The sequence below is a fragment of the Dipteris shenzhenensis genome, chromosome 25, assembly GCF_047967505.1.
Source record: "Dipteris shenzhenensis isolate YYH24624 ecotype China chromosome 25, Dip_SZ_1.0, whole genome shotgun sequence".
Classification (NCBI taxonomy): domain Eukaryota; kingdom Viridiplantae; phylum Streptophyta; class Polypodiopsida; order Gleicheniales; family Dipteridaceae; genus Dipteris; species Dipteris shenzhenensis.
The window spans coordinates 10,428,317-10,448,140 of NC_141620.1; the positions used below are offsets into that span (position 1 = coordinate 10,428,317).

Consider the following 19,824-nt stretch of genomic DNA (forward strand, 5'->3'; position numbering starts at 1 on the left):
CCTAGCATGGGAACAAATGAATGAACATCCTCAAATCCACATCCATAAAAGAGTCATTGTTCCTCCATCAGTACAGCAAGACTCCACCCCAAAGCAGGACATAGCTTCCCCTAAAAATGAACAGGTGGTCAACACGTTGACATCGCAGGGAATTTTTAAAAAGAGCCCCTGAAACTGAGCTCTATTTTCCCCCAATTAACTATAGAAACAGGCTCCCAGAAACTCCCCTTCCATATCCACCACCTCTTTCCTTACGACTCTCTCTCTGTCTCTCTCTCCGCAACCTTATCCACTAGATCCTCTCTACTCCACACTTAGGCCTATAGTAATCTACTTACCCTACCATGGAAACACAATCACACCTTCAGTGTTTAATACATAAATCGAGCTCTGGTAACCCAATCAACATGGAATGGGTCACATTCGGAGGCTTGCAAGACTCCCTGCCTGCCTCTAGACTGCATTGCATAGCAGACGTGGGCTTACAAAAAATCCCAGTATGACCTCTGCACTAGTGCCATTAAAACACTAAACATCTCAAAGCCATTCACTGATTTTTCCACATAACACCAGCTACAATTCTCTCAAGGAAGATGAGAGGTTCATAAGCTGCCGACACAATATTCATAATGCATTGAACCCTAATCTAAGGAGCTGCAGGATTATTCAAAATGAGGTTTCACCAAGAAGCTAGGGTTTGAATTCCCCCATGTTGCAGTGACCTAGTGTGGGTGAGTAGCCTAAACTAGTAGGCTGCTGCCTTAGGCTATGTGAGGTACCATGTTCATGTCACAAGTGAGCTCCTTGAACTCCATGTATCAAGAGTTATTCCTACTATGTTGCATGTTAGCCATGAGTAGTTTGAGCTCCACATGGGCCTGACATGAGGTCACACTAGGAGTTACGGTATCTCTTAGACATATATATCTCTCAGACATATATAAAATTCAGTGCCAGTGTTCCCTACCCATTGTTGAAAGGTGTACTTGTAAGGCGATGTGAGGCCACCTTACGCTGTGATGCAGTTGTGATGTGCTCTGGATGGGGTGAGAGCTCATGGCCCTGGCAAAGGTAGAGCGTGGACTCAAGGTTGTCCCCCAATCCTTGTGGGGCCTGTGAAAAGAAGCCTTTGATCTCCTACTGCATGGATCCATGTTTTGTAGCAGGCCTCATGGGTCTGGATCGGAGTGGATGACCACATGCACGGCGTATTTCTAGCCATATCCGTGTACTGGTGAGTAAATGGACAATGATACGTATTCACGAAACACAAGTGACAGGAAATTGTATATTTTGTTTAATGTCACCTCAAGAGAAGCACTATATGTTTGGAAACCATTCCTGGGATCTCAAAGAACCTTCAAGGTTCTCAAAAATACAAAAATACATCACTAACTCTACTTTGTCTCTACATCCCAACTCACTACCTATTTTTTAGAAATGTAGGTACGGAAGAGTGGAATCAAGGGTATCATCATGTACACATGACTCCTTCCTCAACCAGTACGCCAGGGACTCAGGGAAACCATCTCTATAGGGAAAGCAGACTTTCTCTCCGAAATCCACACTACCATTCTCTGAGTGAACATTCATCCATCGGATGTACCTGAGTGAACTCTCCCACATCCCTTGAGCCCAAGGGACGCTCCACTAGTAGTGAGACTGTTAGAATTAGGGACTGTTTGGACAGCAACCTAGCACACTGGAATAAACTCTAAACCCTCACTGTTATCCCTAAGACACAGCAGCAAACAGTCACTGACCTCACACAAACATTATAGCATGTAGAGAAGGAATAGTACTCAGTATATTACAAAACATGGGAAAAACTGCTCAGAAAAGAGCCCAGAACATCCAGCCAAAAGTGCTCAGTACAATCGCAGTCAAGGATGGCTGCTTCTACTGAGATCTACAGAAGAAAGAATCTGTCACACTCTACACAATCCATGGGGCCTTCAGAGGCTTCAGTTGCTCAATAGAGGTGAACCAAAATGGACACCTATTTATAGGATATGTGGGAGCCTGGAGTCAGCCAAAAATAGCCAACTGGTTAAGTCTGAATAACCGACCACGTCTGTAGATCTCACCCGACTTTGTCTGCTGTAAATCCTACCTATGTTGCTGGATTTTCTTTCTGTTGCAGGCGCCTACTGCCCGGATTGTAGATAGGCCATGGCAGTGCACCATACCTGCTGTATTTCCTGCAGACAGCCATCCAGACAGTCCACATGTCATCGTGGCTGTTCCAGATCCTGTCCAGGTACTATCAGTCCTCCAAACTTGCTGCAGACCATGCACAATCTATCTGTCCAGGTATGCTCCCTACTTATAGTTCCCTGACCCCTTGTCCTCCTCATTTGGGGGCCCAAAGGTGGGTCAGTGACACTCCAACAGGGAGACCGTCTCCTGAACTCTTGCGATGCAACAATACCAAAAGCCATTCTCCTCACGTGCTTCAACCACAGCAAATGGAGGGTAGATGTTTCAGATCTTTCAAGTAAGTGGCCAGTCCAGAGTTGCAACCAAAACACTAGTGAGAACCTCATGCGGCACTTGCTACGCGCGTCAATACCTCATGTGATGGGGTTCGAGGGGAGTCGCTAGCTGTAGTTGTTTGTCAATAGGGCAGTGTACAAGGACAAGGGCATATCCCTTCTCTATTTCCATTGCACTTCTCTATATCCATTGCACCTCTTTAGAGGGAGAATCCCTCTCACGCCCACAACTGCCACTCGTCGTGCACACTACTCTCTCGCTGACCAAGATACTATGGCCCAATGCTTGCACAACCTTTCCACAACTCTAATCCTCTATCATTGTTCTGAATCAAGCGGGTGATCATCCGAAGGGATCCTGAGAGTAGCATGGGCCTGTAGCTAGATGACATCACTAGATCTTGTACTTAAAAGATTAGGGAGAGCTCTCATCACGATGCCCATCCTCTCCCCATCCATGATGTGAGGCTTATCTAGCACTGTCCCATCCCTAGGTATCACAGTGCTAGATGAACTCTGGGGGATTTCGTTAAAATCCTCTTGGACCCGCAAATCCTAAGTAAGTCATTTTGCAAAAGGGTAGGGCTCGTAACCTCTAGTAAGGAAACTCACAATATGCTTGCCTTGGAGGACTCTTCTTTGCATTTCTTGGTCAATGATGATTGGTCCTCATCTAAATATGAGGAAGGATGATCGTCTATCAAGCCACTCCATCTCTAGTATCTCATGTGTCATCAAATCCATCCCAAGAAAGTTCTCAACCAGCCCCGCTGAGGCTGTCCCATGCAACCCTCGTGGAAACACAGGCAAGGCCAGATTCACCACCAAAGATCTCTCTTGTTTGTATTCAATGGAAAAGATTGCGGCACATACTCTAGTGCTAGGGTTATCTGCTCCTCAGCTAAAATATCACTCCCCACTAGGCACCCATGTACTATGTTGTTTAATCTCTAGAAATCCATATGAAATCAAGGTCTCTCCTCAAGTGAGAAAGCTCTGAAACTTCATGAAAAGTCAACTAACTTATACCAATTGATATCATGCTAGAGGCCACATAATAATAGTCAAGGTGTCTAATCCTCTCGAGACTATTAGCTGACCCCTCCAACAAATGTACTCTGTAGACTTAAAGTCCAATAGCTCCTCTCGTCTGTTAGAATTGTAGATATAATTCAGCAGTGACCAATGTAATATAATAAGCTAGTTAGGGGCACTTTTCCCTCTTTAAGAGGTTTTTCCCCCTAACCGCAGTTAGTTCACTAACTATGGTTAGTGACTACTAAGGTTTTGTCACTAGGACAAAACCTTATCTTTTCCTTCAGTGTATTGTACTCTCACTCTCTTCTATTTGCAACTAAGCTTCCAGCTCTCACACTCTCTCTTGCTCTCTCTCACTCACTCTATACTCACATTTGGTATCAGAGCGGGTTCAAGAGCTTCGGGCTCCCTGCTCCCTTCAAGCACCACCCCCTTGCTTCACGTTTCAGCCTGCTCCAACTCGTCCGTATAGTCCGTACGACTATACGGAATTCGACGTACTGCTTCCGTACATTGTCCGTACTGCCTCCGTATAGCTCCCGTAAAGACTTCCGTACAGGTCCGTTGCAGCGCCGTACATCGTCCGTACATATTTCGTGCACCACCGTACAAAGTACGTACAGTCTCCGTACATCACCGTACAGACTGCCGTACATGTATCGCTCCTCTCCGTACAATCTCGCCGTACAACTGTCATACAGCAACCATACAGCGCCGTACAGGTCGCCGTACCTTCGCTGCAACATCCGTACAAATTGGCAGTACAATTGGATTCCGTACCTACGCTGACAGTTCCGTACTTGCCGTACTGTACCGTACCATCTGTACCCTTCCTAGATTTGCGTGCATTTTTGTACTTTCAGATCTGTATTTGCAGATTTACACAGGTTGCCTTCAGCCACAGGTGTTCTTTGGTAGGCACATCTTGCAGAAAACCATAGTTTGGTTCAGTTGTTTGGGAGTACATTTGGGGCATTTTGTATATTGCAGACATTGCAATCATTGTGCAGTTTTGGAGCTACATCTGGAGCAAAATTGCAGATTTTGTTTAAAATTTGGGGCTTTTACAAACAGATCTGCAGATCTAGTCTGAAATTTGGGACTTTTGTTCAAAAATTGCAGATTTGGGGCTTTTAGTAATTTTGCCCCTTTCTGGTTGCAATTTCAAGCCACAAATTGGGGTTTTTGTGTTGGGAGAGCATTTTTTGGAGTATTCAGTACATACTGCCTTTCTTGGAGTGTTTGAAGCACTTTTGGCAGATTTTGGAGAGTTTTTGATGCTTGGAGAGATTTCTGACAGTGCAAGTACAGAAATCTAAGTTGCATTCACAGCCCGTGCTTGGCTGTGTTTTTTTTTTTGGAGTTGTGCATTCCATTCCCAGTAAGGGAATTCAGCTTTGTATCTGCTTCAATCTTTTTCTCAAAAATGGCCCATCAAAATCAGAATGAGTTTCCGTTTGGTGGTCTTTCACAAGAAGACAAGTTGGATGGTACCAACTACTCCCTCTGGAGTTTCATGGTACGTAATATTCTGATTTCTCGAAATCTATGGGATTATGTCAATGGGGATGAGATCCGACCAGCAGATATTACACCTGCTACCCCTCCTCAGCAAGGAGGTGGAAGAGGTCGTGCACAGGGTGCAGCTGCAGGACAAGTTGTTGGTGCAGCTACAGTCAATACTCCAGAGCAGAAGAGATGGGATTCACGCGATGCCTTAGCTTTGTCATGCATCTCTCTTTCACTAAAAAGATCTATCATTCCGCATATCCGGTCGTGTAAGACCTCCAGGGCAGCGTGGGATATCTTGGAAAGCATGTATGCAGGACGGAATGATGCTAGGGTATCTTTCTTAAAAAGAGAGTTGAGCAATACACATATGGAGGAGGGTGACTCCATGTCAGTCCACCTCACAAAGCTACAAGATCTCAAAGAGCAATTGTTAAACATAGATGAAATTATTCCTGATTCAGAGATGATTACAACCACTCTGAATTCTCTTCCCGAGTCTTATCTCAGCTTTCACACTTCGCTGAACTTATCATTGAGGGGGGGTGCCAATCCCCTCACTTTTCATGAGTTGATAGGACTTCTGCTTCAGGAAGAGCAGACCAGGAAAAATTTGGCTTCACGTGCAGGTGAACAAGCCATGCTCTCAAAATTTAAATAAAAAACAAAGGGACACGCAAAGACATCAGCAAATCAGCCTTCCAGTGGGTCAGGACAGCCTTCACAAAAGGCTAAAAATGATGCAAGTAAGCCCAAAAAGAAGGGTTTTTGTCACTACTGCAAAAAGCCAGGTCATCACATAGCAGAATGCAGGAAAAGGCTTGCAAAAGAAAAGAAAAACAGCTCAGGTATGGCTGTTTCAGATTCAGCCCCTCATGCATCTGACAGTGGGGATGCTGCAGCCAACTTTGTTGGTCAAGATTATGCCTTTTTATCTTGCATTTCAGATTCTAGATTGGCTGTTCCAGATGCTCGGGATAGTACAGCCTCTTGCAGTGATGATACATATGCAATTTTTGACTTGCAGCTTTGACTCTTTTACAGATGCATCTGCTTTCAGTGTTAAGGAAACACTGAACACATGGTATTTTGACAGCGGTGCATCCAAGCACATCACTTCTAGGAAGTGTCTTTTTACTTCCTTGCATCCACCTCCTGTTGGTAAGAAAGTCACTTGTGCCAACAACTCCTCATATTCAGTACGTATTATGGCATGCTAGATATGGCCACATGCATTACAACAGCTTGATAACACTTCAGAAATTTTCAATGGTTGATGCATTGCCATCTCTTGAGATACCTCCTCCACATGCCTGTGAAGGGTGCATTTTAGGTAAGATGCATAGATTCCCCTTCAAGAAGGATGGTTCAGTTAAAGCTGTTCGCAAATTGCAGCTTATACACAGTGATGTCTGTGGTCCCATGAGGACTCCGTCTTTGGGTGGTCATCTCTACTTTGTTACATTCATTGATGACTACTCCAATTTTACTTGGGTTTATGGGCTGAAAAAGAAATCTGAAGTGTTCACGGTGTTTAAACACTTTTCAGCCATGGTTGAAAATGAAATCGGACTCAGGATACAGACATTACGCACGGATGGAGGTGGAGAATACCTATCTGCAGAATTTGATGCTTTTCTCAAGGGCAAGGGTATTGTGCATCAGCTCACAGTCAGGCTGACCCCTTAGCAAAATGGCAAAGCTGAGAGGAAAAATAGAACCCTCATGGAGATGGACAGATGTATGCTGAAAAGCAAACACATGCCTCATAATTTCTGGCTAGAGGGTTTGATGTGTGCCAATTACATTTTGAACAGGGCTCCCACTAAGGCTTTAAAAACAAAAACTCCTTTTGAGGTCTGGAATGACAGGAAGCCTTCAGTGGATCACTTCCGAGTCTTTGGATGCCTTGGCTATGCACATGTGCCAGTTGAATTTAGGCACAAATTGTCAGATAAAGCCATCAAATGCATATTTGTTGGATACAGTGCAGAAAGCAAGGGGTATCGTCTCTACAATCCTGCTACACGCAAAATCATAGTAAGTAGAGATGTGATATTTTCTGAAAATTCAGCTCACACTCAAGCTGAATTTCAAATGCCTTCGTCTTTAGAGGATGTCTTTGAGGGGTTGCTACCCATTGCTTTGGGTTCCCCTGCTGATTTTTCTGATCCAAATCAGAATTTACAGCAACCTCCTGATGCCAGTTCCGCCACAGGATGTCTTGCCCCCTCCACAGGCAGTGGAACAGGTGGTGCAGCAAGAAATTGCAGACATACATGCAGCAAAAACAGTCCCAAACTGGCTGTTACAGACTCTCAGGGAGAGTAAACTTGATGCTCCGTTACCTGGCAGAACTCGCAGTGCAGCAAGGCACATGGAAGGTGCTAATTCAGTGGAATCAGCATATGCAGGTACTCTCCTTGATGAGGAGGAGCCTGCCACATTTGAAGAGGCAAAGGATAATGTGCATTGGATGAATGCCATGCATGATGAGTTGCAGTCCATTGCAAAAAATCAGACTTGGGATGTTGTGGACTTGCCACAGGGTAAACATGCCATTGGCACACGATGGGTATTTAAAGTCAAACGGAAGCCAGATGGCTCCATTGACAGATATAAGGCCAGGCTGGTTGCTAAGGGCTATGCTCAGAAAAAGGGCATAGATTATGAGGAGACATTCGCTCCTACATCCCGGATGACCACCATCCGATCAGTAATTGCAATGGCTGCACATTTTGAGTGGAATGTTCATCAGTTGGACATAAAAACAGCCTTCTTAAATGGGGACTTGCTGGAAGAGGTGTATGTCAAACCACCTCCGGGCTTTGAAATTACAGCAAATGCACTTCAAGTATGCAAGCTCAATAAAGCTTTATATGGGCTGAAATAGGCCCCTCGTGCATGGTATGCCAAGATACATGCCTTTTTGACCAGCAAGGGGCTGCACAATAGTCCTACTGAGAGCACCCTCTACATCAAGATGGATGGGGGGGAAATCTTAGTCATCCTTCTTTATGTCGATGACTTACTGCTCACAGGGTCCAATGAAGGAAAAATTGCAGATTTCAAAGCTGATTTGCAGACCAACTTTGACATGTCAGATTTGGGGCTGCTTCACTTTTATTTGGGGATCCAGTTCTCTCATGAGAGACGTGGCACTATTATGTCTCAGTCCAAGTATGTTCAGAAACTCTTGGACAGATTTAACATGCAAGAGTGTAAGCCCATATCCACTCCTATGGAACCGGGGCTGAAACTCACAATGCATGATGCAGGAGAATCAGTTGATGCCACACTTTACAGTCAGGCTGTTGGATGCCTCATATATCTCTGCAACACTAGACCTGATATTCAGTTTGCAGTATCTCGGTGAGCAGGTACATGCACAGCCCAAAAACTATGCATTGGCAGGCAGTTAAGCGCATCTTCCGTTATTTGCAAGGCACAAAGTCTTTTGGCTTACTATTTCCCAGCAGGGGTGACTTGCAGATGCATGCCTACAATGATTCAGATTGGGCTGGTGATTATGACACTAGGCAGTCCACTAGTGGCAATTGTTTCTTTTTGGGTAAATCTTGCATTTCATGGCTGAGCAAGAAACAATCTACAGTGGCTACCTCATCATGTGAAGCTGAGTACAGGGCAGCTTTCACAGCAACAGTTGAATGTGTCTGGCTGCGACGTCTATTTGCTGATCTTCATCTGTCTTTGGAGGGTCCCTCTCCAATTCTCACTGATAGTCAGAGTGCCATTGCAGTGGCAAAGAATCCAGTGTTTCATGCTCGCACGAAACACATCGAGGTTCACTATCACTACGTCAGAGAGAAGTTGCATGCTGGAGAGATCAGTATGATCTTTGTGTCCACACATGACAACGTTGCAGATATTTTCACCAAAGCACTACCGCGTGAAAAGTTTGAGGCATTTCGCAGTGCCCTAAACTTATATCCGTTTGGTGATTGATCAGCCTTGTACATGACATTGGCACTGCAGGGGGGTGTTAGAATTATAGATATAATTCAGCAGTGACCAATGTAATATAATAAGCTAGTTAGGGGCACTTTTCCCTCTTTAAGAGGTTTTTCCCCCTAACCGCAGTTAGTTCACTAACTATGGTTAGTGACTACTAAGGTTTTGTCACTAGGACAAAACCTTATCTTTTCCTTCAGTGTGTTGTACTCTCACTCTCTTCTATTTGCAACTAAGCTTTCAGCTTCCAAGCTTCCAGCTCTCACACTCTCTCTTGCTCTCTCTCACTCACTCTATACTCACATCGTCAGATCAAGAGGTGCATCCAACAAGACTTGACCCCTCATCCCGCGAGGCCTAAAAGCATGGACAAGGAGGCGCCTCTTTAAAACGAGGACCCACGAGATAAAAAAGGCACTAAAAGCACCAAATTTAAAGAGAAAACCTAAAAATCTTGGTTTTTTTGTAAAAGTAGCTTTTAGAAAGAAGGCCCTAGCTTTTTGCTAGGCCTAGTCTATAAAAGAAAGGCCCCAGGCCTCCCAGATTCATTCAAGAGTTGTACTCAGTTTCATGCTCTTTTCAGAGCCAGTTGTACAAAGTATTTTCTATTGCAATAAAGACCTTCGGAGGAGTCCAGCCCTTATTTATGGGCCCTAGTGTTGTGCGTGCTGCGTCTCCTTCTTCTCTGCCTCAGTTCTATCGCGAAGAATATTTGAGATAAGTGCTGCGATTCTGATTTTCAGATTTCAGTTTGTGTTCTTTAGTTGCCATCGCGAAGTTCTTGTGAAATATTGCAAAAATATTGCGTGGAAGTAGCAATCTCTGTTCTTCCTTTCCCTCCCTCAGTTCGTTTTGATACCCAGAAGACATCTGCTGCTGCTCCTCGTCAGATGAAGCTATTGGATGCTGTTTTCCCCAATTATCTATGAAATTCGAAATCTATCTTGGTGATTATCTGCTGCGAATCGAAGATCCAGGCTGCGTTTCTACGAGCAGTGATTCGTTTTTAGGGTTTCAAAGCCAAATACAGATTCGTTTTAGGGTTTTTGGTCCGGTTTTTGAGTAACCTCTTAAATAGCCAAGGGCCCCACATCAAAAAGGAAAAGAGAGGGCACATTTGCCGGATCGAAAACCAAGAAGTCCTCCCCTTTATGGCTTACAATAAGAAACTAACTAGAGCTGTCTACATGGTGAGCTAAGCCTACTCTGATCCAACGTGCAGCAAATCCTAAGCGCTCCATGTTACCCTCTAAAAAGGTCAAGTCCAGCTTGTCATAGGTTTTCATGAAAATTGAGAAGTAGAAGAGGATGTGACCTAATCAAGATCTCATTGAATATGAATATGTCCAAACTCCCACATTCCTAGACAAAGCCTATCTATATGTCATGGATGAGGTCCAAGAGAAGATGCTGCAAACACAGTCTAGGACCTCAGCCAAGATCTTACAGGCCGTGTCTCAAAGGGTTATCAGTTGCCATTCACGAATGCTTCCTTTCTCTCCCTTTGAGGATGAGGCATATCCAGCCCTCTGTCAAGGAGGGGGGCATCATGCCCAAGTCAAAATTATCTTGAATAGCGAGGTAGAGCAAGGAGTTCCCTAAATTCACTTTGGCCTCCAAGATCTCCATGTCCATGAAACGAGACTCCATTTGTCCCATCATCTCTATAGTGACCGCAATAACCTAGACTCAAACCTCCTTTCAGAGGCCTTTATCTTGGGGGACTGCAGATTTGCTTGGTTCTAGAAGGAAGTAGTCAACTCCAAGATCTCCTACAAATCTATGTGTACCTATCCCATCTCATCTCCGAACATCTAAAGCTAAAGACTTGCTGATATAGCAGCTGCATTCTGAAAAAACAATCACATCATCCTATCTCCTTGCCAAATCAACTGCACACAAGAAGAGTGGAAGGAGAACTTGTATATTGAGATCGGAAGCATGCAAAAATGCTCTAGCTTGCTCATAGTAGCCTACCAAGTAGGAGCGCGCTAAGTACTGATCTTTAAGTCTCTCGTTAAAGGTGAGCCTTCGCAAGAGTGCTCACTCCTCCTGAAGGGTCTGCAATGACTACGTGCCTGCTAATGGAAGACCGCATTTTTCTTCTAAATAGCCATGGTTATCCCCTATGCCTAGCTGCCTTTGGGAGAGCTCACTAAGATCTAGATCTGAGTGTCGTCTCCCCAAGCTCCTCTCCTAAAAGAGGTACTCTGAAGCACGACCTCTAGCTACAATAGAGGCTGCTCCGAACCAAGAACAAATGAGGAAATAAACTAACATTGTGGTCCCTATTAGAATCCTAGTGGAACTACCCTGCTACATAATACTAATCCTAGTGGAACTGCCCTGCTATATAATACCAATCCGATCTCCTGAGAAGGCCAATGCATTTGTGCATAACTAAGGAATAATGGAGGATTCCCTATATATACGAGAACTCTGGCTCACACCAAGAATCTAACTCTTATGGAGTGCTACCTTGGGCCCTCTCTCTCTCTCGCTCTCGATAGATGGATGAGCCTCCCTACTTTCCCTTCACAAACTCTAGGTATTGAAGTCGCCTCCTTCAAACCAAGCGTCTATTATGGTGACGTAACTCATGAGCTGTGTCTGAAGGGCCACCTTTACCTTTTGCAAGCTAGAGCATACATAGTCAATGATGCAAATATTGAGGACCCCAACTCAAATGCTTGTCCTCCAATGAGCTCTCCCTAACCTTTAATCTTTGAGGTTTGTGTCTAATTGATATGGATACTCCATCGTCTCTGTCCATTGCTACAGACCAATCTTGAGGCTGTGCCTCAAGAGGAGATCTACGGTCCTACAAATGTCAGTAGTTACAAACATGTGCTCCTATAGCACCATAATGTCCCACTAGATGCCTACCAAGACCCTTTGTAGCTCTTGTAAAAAAGAATTGACCGCTAGGGCTTTTGCCTTGATGAACAAACTGCAAAATGGCTGAATGGTCACACTTATCGTCGTACTTACGTGAAATTCGGAGTGGGCCGGGTGAGTAGAGTAACCTTTGGGGTGCAATCGAACTCGAGAAGGAGGCAATGCTCATGCTAACCTACATAGTAGCCAACATCTTGTTTGTGTTGGAGCAACATAGCTTCCTGGTCGAGTCGGTGCTGCTTCTTGGCTGGGGCCATCTCGTCACACCGAAGTGCCGTCTCTTGTTTGCACTCCTCGTGCATCATCAAGAGCAGTTTTTTGAATTCTAAAGTCCCTTGCCTTCTTCACGTTTGTCCTCCTCTGTAGTTTTTTTCCCTTCGAGCTGTTTATGCGTTTGCTCCAGCTGCTTGTCTCTTCGTCCAACTGCCATGAAGTTTCTTCAAGCTGGGCCAAGAGGAGTTGGTTATGTTCCATGGGCTTCTCTAACATTGCTTGAGTGCTTGGTGGAAGTGTACTTTCTTTATCTTCCTGGTAGTTGAAGCTCTACTCTTCATCTCTCTGTTGCTCCATGATGTTGACCTGTGTGTCCTTTCCGAATCTCAACAAGACCATGCACGGTAGTCAAGCTGGATTACAGACCGAAGCTCTGATACCAATGTAACATGCAATGGTGAATCATCGTGTAATGCACAGCAAGACCTTCTTTAAACCTTTGTGCGAGGCGTATGCGTATGCACCATAAGAGATAGAGAGAGAGTAGTGTTGGAGAGAGAATATAGATGACACAAGATTGAGTCCTTGTACCCACTGAGGGCCCCCCTCCCTAACTGGGGAGGAATTTGCTTTATATCTTGGAGAACCACAAAAGAATACAACTAACACTCCTTCAGAGATCTCGAGAGACAACCCTGAGGATGACCCTTCGATACGAAGAGCTGACCCACAAATGCTTGAGAAACAACCCAAATCTCGACCAAGACCACGCTGCCCACACAGGAGATGTGGACCACTGTTCAAGGCTATTGAAGAAGCTTGTGCTGTCCCTGGCATGCAACAGAGGTGCGTGAGTGTGAGAGATGAAGGGAAGACGGAAATTTGAGAGTAATGGAAGCTAAAAGAGAACTGAGATGTGAACTGAGAGCTGAGTGATAAGAGCCGTGAGTGAGCTGAGAAAACTATTAAAGAAACTGTAAAAAGAACTACTGAAATAGGAACCATAAACCTCAACTCTGAGCCGAGCTATGATGCTGTGTAAACTCCTTCCTGGATACCAACTAATAGAATGAGAAGAAGCCACATACAACCAAGAAAACCAAGGAGAGCAAGGAGGAGGATTTTAGGTAGTTGAAAAAAGGGGAGGCACACCCTTTAACAACCAAGCTCTCCAAAGAGCTAACTAATAGAATGAGAAGAAGCCATAGACAAGCAAGAAAGCCAATGCGAAGTCTCATAAAGACTATCTATTCGAAGCTTCTCTAGGATTTGTACCAATTTCTCCTTGGCAACAAAATCTTGGTTGCTAATAATGTACTTTGGTACGGAAGCCTCTTGCCAATCATCTTGCATAGCTGCATGTGTTACATAGACTTCTTAGGATTGCATAAGAAATACAAACTGACCTTTATTTCTCATTCATGGAAATGTCTTAGCTTGATATATTTGTAGATGCTGCATTGCACTCTTATATGGAAGTCACTCATTCGGATTCGACTCCAAAAGTTCAACCGTCGAAACAACTTATGTGGCTTTTTATTCATTATTTTTTCATCAATTGCCTCCTTGCCAACTTTATACTCTGAGTCTTTCATGAGACTAATCTAGGTTCCAGCCAAGGTATCCCTTATTCCTCCCAAAATTTCATTTCACAATGCAAATATTTTCTCCTCACCACATTGTAGTGCATAATGTGCATTTTTGCATGCAAGGAACACTCTATTGTGTTTTTTTCTAGGTATTCTTTCCATTTTAAAGTACGTTTAGAACCTTACCACTAAAATATCCTATATTTAGCCATTAGATTTTTTGAGTTCAATCCCATTGGCATCATTCAAGATGAAACTAGTAAGTACATTAATTTTGCAATGTGCGTATTATATTTTCTCTTACATTGCAGTGCAAAATGTGCATCTTGCATACAGGTAGCATTTTTAATTGTAGTTTGTGTCAGATCTACTTTGTAATCAACAAGTGGAGGCCCTATGAAGCAACAATGCCTGCCTTGCCTCGAATCAACATAGCAACCTCAACCAACAAGGAAGTCCAATGATACGGCTACGAATATGCCCAAGTCAACTAGCACGACCTCAATATTCTTTACCACATCAAGGAGAATTCCATCCCTCTAGATTGCAAAATAACGACGCGAATTTCAGGCAGAGATTGAGGAGCTATTGCAATTGTTGATGAGACTAAAAGAGCCAAATAAACCGAATCCCCAAAGGAGAGAAAGGAGTAAGAGCATCAGGTGGGGCATCTACAACAATGACCCTAGCAACATCGAAGGCCACAAGCCAGGGTGGAGGGCAACAACAGAAGTAGACTGATGACCGAAGAAGAGTTGTTAATAGAGCAGCAATGAATCAAGCAGCTTCGGGAGGAGTGGAGCTGAGTCTCCTCAAAAAGGAACAGCCATTAGAGTTCGAGCCCCTACCGCTGCCCATCCTACCAAGGACCAGACGACAGACCTTGCTTGTCGCTCACTAGTCGGGCCAGTGCCACGTGCAAAGAAGGGGTTGGTCTCACCAATCCCCTAGTGATTCCTTTGAACATTGGGAAGGGTGGCAAAGGGCCAAAAGGGTCAAACCCGCAGGTGCGTAGAAGATGTAGGAGGTAGTGACAAATCACAGGACGTCTCTACTAGACACAATTGAACATGTACCAAATCCTCATAGCCAGTATGAAGTCATTTTCTCCTCAAGATGGAAAAGGACCAGTATTATAAGATGCACCATATCTCCAAACTGGAAGCAGCCTTGATAAATGAGCTTCTTTGTGAGTGCCGAAAATCACCCCAGTACTCGACAGACAACACTTTTCAAAAGAGAAAGATCCAAGCGAAGAGATGTTTCTATATTTCACCGTTAGCCCATAGATGCTAAGTAATGAAAGACTACTTTCTTTCCAGTTCGTTGCGCATAATATCTTTCCTTGCTTTCCATTTTCTAAGTAAAGCGCCCCCTTGCCCCAACATTTTGTTCCATGCTGCATGTGACTAGCACTCGTTCATTGCAAAGTGCACCATCAACTGGGTATCCGAAAATGGCTATCTACCCCGCACACCTAGAGAAAATGTGAAGGCACAGCATGTATGGATAAAACAAAGCACCTCCACGCGATCACAGTGTGGGTATAACAATGTTCAATGATGGCATTGGAGTAGCAAAACCATCGATCATCGACACCACAGCTAAAGGCGCACAACTTTGGAGCCAACAGACCTGACCCTCTCATGACCGGAATTGGGGATCCCTAACATGTTGCAAGAAACTCTTTCCTTTGCAAAAATGGAAGGTGACTGATGCACTCGAATTCCAACAAAAGATTTATAGACAAAGCAAAGGTGATGCTGTAAACCCACACCTACTCCTCCAGTAAATCAAAACAAGATACCATGGAGCCACCTTGCATGGAGCCTCAAGAAAATCATCCCCCACACCCTCCAACTACAAACATCAATAAGAGCTGCACTTTCAAAATAAGCCCTTCCCTTCCCTATCAGAGGCTCCACCTTCATGGCAGAAAACTGAAAACAGAGGATTCCAATAAGTTATCATTTCAAACGTTGATTCAAAGCTGAAAACATTCCCTACAAGTGCAGGTGTTGAAGAAGAGGGCTGACAAAGAGCTACCTCCTAGAACATCCTTGAAATACTTCTACAAATCTATTGAATGACAAAGGAAAGACACTAAAAAATAAAGTCAGGCTTCAACTGACGTAACTGTCTGAAGACTGTAGTCTATCATGCCTTAAAAAAGGCTGTATCTCCTATGCCCCGAGCATCCCTATTGATAACAACATCCCAAGGAAGAAGACAAAAGAAAAAAAACATTCAAAGAACAAAGGCACCTTACCATTTCCGCCAGCTTCCTTACTGGCAGTTGCCACATGATGTACCCAGGATGACGATGTTGGTGTCACCGTACTAGGATGTGCAAAAACTGCAGAACAATTAGTTATTGAAGAGTAACCAGAAACAGATTGGAACGTTGAGGTGGTAAGCACAGTAGGGAAAGAAGATTGCACAGGAGCTGCAAAAAGCACACCACCAGTAGCTATTAATGGCAGTCAAATCACAAAATAACATACAGAGACAGACATGTTTGCGTACTCTCCTTGAGAAGTTCTGACACAATCACATTTAGCCAAAGACTGTGATACAATTTCACCGACTTTTATGGTTTGAGAGTCAGAAGTACCACTTTTCAAAGCTTTCTGTGGATAGGCCTGGGAAGACTTTTTCTTCGGCCGAGGAGGTGGCAAATGTTCCCCAGTGCCATTTTTCTGGACCTTCAAAAAATATTTCTGTGCATGGCTTCGTATCTGTATGCTGATCAAAAGTCCTTTTGAAATTATAATCTATAATAAGCTCAAGTGAACTGAACCCCCAGAATCACAAAAAATATAAGAATCACACGGTTCATCAACATTATGAAACAATAAGCCAGTCTCCACATTCAAAAACCAATATTTGCAGTTGCATCCAAACAAAGCACAGAACATAAACACAAAAAGGTTGTATAAGTTTGTTTTGCAGCTTGCAGATCTGCAAATGGGAAGAAAAAAGGGACTAGAATGGGAATTTGTAGAGGCCTTAATGCCTTTGGGGAAGTGCCAATACACTTGTAAATGTAAATATTGCCCTCATTCGTGGGATGAAGGACCGACCCGTATAAGGGCACATTTTCTTGGGCTTGGGGGCTTGGGGGTTGAGAAGTGTACCACTCCTCTAAAAAGTGAAAGATACTTGTCGAAGAGCGCATGCAATGGCCGCTCTGAAAACGACTACAAAACAGCTTGATGAAGATGTGGCTGATTTGGGGGATGCCTCAGTGAGTGGTACTGCAAGTGGAAATGCATCTGCCAATGCATATGAGCCAAAGCAAAAGAAACAGAAGATGTCAAAGGGAGCCTTGGCCAAGGCATGGGAGTTGCAGGCATGGAAGGATGAATACATTGCTCTCCGTCGTTTTTTCTTTGCAGAGGATATTCCTCATTGGACAATGGAAGGTGAGGAGTCCTTATTTTTTGGAGATGGTTCGTGCCATTGGCCAAGTTGGGCCTACCTTCAAGCCTCCATCCTACAATGTTTTGTGCACAAGAGAGCTAACTAATGAAGCAGTATGTAGAGGAGAGAGTTCATATGCCGAGTAGTTCTAATACCCTTGAAGGAGCTAGTGAGAGAACTAGGAGGTACTTAAGGAGAGTGGAGAGAGGACTTCCGGCTGACCAAACTCGATACAAAAAGCATTACACGAGACGGAAGTTTGCGAAGTCCTCAGGGTGAGCACAAAGTGAACCTATTGGAGCAATAGCCAGAGCGAGTAACTTCATCAAAACTCTCATTGATCAGGACCAACAAGATCCGTGGTGGTCACATCCGGACACTGGAAAAGAAAAACAAAGCAAAGAACGGGTGAAGGAGGAAAGTACGCAAGACGAGGGCTCCTCAGAAGCTCATCAAGGTCAAGACAGCCCCTCTTCTCGTCTTGGAACGATGTCTTCATCAGCATCATCCACTTTGACCACTTCAACGGGAGTTGTGCCTACTTCAGGACCGGACTTGATATCCAGTGGTTAAGCTACTATTTTCTCTGTTATGCATAACTTTGGTCCTTCGAGTCTAGTTTCTACATCCATGACACCCGTGGGTTCTCATTTTTCTCCAGTCATATCCCTACCCTCTATGCTGCCATTTCCATTATCTCTGTCCTTTCCTACTACTACTTCTCCATCATACATGGCTTCGACCCCTTCCTTCTCTTTTCCAACTACCCTTGGATCCTTATTGACCCCCACATTTCCTATGTCCTCACCATCTACTTTCGCAACTGTAGTGCGTGCAGCATATGCAGTACCATCTATTTCCTCTTATGGCTACATCAGTAGTAACTTCACCAGTGGCCCTCTGCACGGGGTGTTGCCTCATTAGCCTCTCCATTGTATGTCTCCGTGGTACCCACATTTAGTACTACTCCATCGGGATGCCCTTTAGCTCTGGCACCTGCTTCAGCCTTTGGGGCCATGTGAAGACGCAGAAGTTCAAAGGTCACCTTCATGAGGATGCAGAAGCTCATATGAGGAAATTTCTCACGGCATGAAAAGCCAAAGGTGTGGGGAATGAGCATGCCTTCCTATACATCTTTCCGTCGTCATTGGAGGATGCAGCTGATGAATGGTATAGTCAATTTCCCTTGACCATTGTCAAACCTGGGCAGACCTAAGGGAGGAATTCTTACGGACTTTCAAATTCAAGAAGTTTGAACGTATGACTGTCCAGGAGTTGTCCACTGACACCATGAAGCCTTGGGAAATCATCTCTGAGATGTACGCAAGGATGAGGGTCTTGGCGGCTAGGATGTTTGTGCCACCTAATGATGTTGTCATGAAGGGGTGGTTTTTGAAAGCATTACCCCCTACTATTGCTATAAGGCTGGTTGACAAACTCCCTGAACATGCCTCACTACAAGACTTCCTGAAGGAAGCAGTCAAGATGGAACGGTTGTAGTTAAGTTTTGCCTCATCATCGACTTCAACCACCCAGCTGCCCAGAGAGGAGGGCTCATGTGCATGGCAGCAACTCAAGGAGTTAGAAGAAATCAAAGAAGGTCTGAAGGATAGGATAAAGGTGGATGGTCAGTCGTATTTTAAGGCCCAGATTAGAAGTGGTCTTTGGTGCCTAGAATACAAGGGTTCTAGCCATGGTCACTGGGAGTGTCCCTCTAATTGTAAGGTACCTACTTCTACCTCATTTTGTACATTTTGTGAGATCCATGGACATGATGCCTCTGAGTGTAGGTACCTCAAAGGGTTAAGGAAGCTTCTTCCATAGTATTCTTCGGGAGAACCTCTAATTGCTGCAATCAACAGAGGGGCACCGATAACTTCTAGCTCGGCACTCGTAACCTCCTGCTCCTCTTGGAAAAACATCTGAGCTGCCTTCTTCTCTTATCATTTTGCCTCCATTACTTCCTAATCCCCCTTTGCTCCAAGCTCCCGCACCCAATGTGGTTGGGGCCCCATATTTCTATGCTCAGCCTTACTATGCACCATACCAACCACCTATGTTAGGAGGTGGATATGGACCCCCTTGTCAACGTGGTCGGAGTGGTCTTCGAGGTGGACGTGGAGCTGCAAGCAGAGGTGCCAACTTTTGAAAACCCATCATGTGTTATAGATGTGGAGAGTACGGCCACTACCAAGATGGTTTTACACAACTTGAGGTGTAAATTCTCTTGGAATCTTTGATCTGAGTAGTACATAGCTTGACCATGTCCTTTATTCGATTTAGTACATAGTTTGACCATGTCCTTTATTCGATTGCTCAGCAATTCTTTTGCATTGATTGTGGTAAGAGTTCTCTTCGAATCTTTGATTCGAATCGTACCCTCTTGTACACAGTGCCACACAAACGACCACTACACCAGAGACTGTTCCAATGGAAGAGTGGAACCAGCATCTCAAGTCAATATGGTTAAGGTAGTAGTGGCGGGGGAGGGCAACAACCTCCATTTGATCGGCACAGTATTGGGAGCGGTGACAAGAGTGGTGACAAGGTAACAAACAAAAGGTGACAAATGTAAGGACGATTTAGAGTCTGCACCGGAGGCCTCATCACCAACTAGTACCACAAGTGTATCCCCACCAAAGTCATCCCCTCCCTCCAAGGTACATAGTATGCTGAGGAATAGACCA

General features: G+C 44.4%; 1 protein-coding gene across 3 annotated transcripts in view; it reads right to left on the reverse strand.

Moving 5' to 3' along the window:
* LOC147885435 (protein REVEILLE 6-like) overlaps positions 1-19,824 on the reverse strand; it is a 75,108-nt gene that overhangs the window by 23,132 nt on the left and 32,152 nt on the right. The window contains exons 3-4 of one of the 3 annotated variants that reach the window (XM_087396747.1): positions 16,329-16,472; positions 15,984-16,070 (exon numbers count right to left, since the gene is read on the reverse strand). In XM_087396747.1, coding sequence (XP_087252873.1) covers positions 15,984-16,070; positions 16,329-16,472 — 231 coding nt within the window. Of the gene's footprint in view, positions 1-15,983; positions 16,161-16,328; positions 16,473-19,824 lie in introns of all 3 variants that reach the window. The other 2 variants (XM_087396744.1, XM_087396746.1) reach the window with 2 other exon arrangements.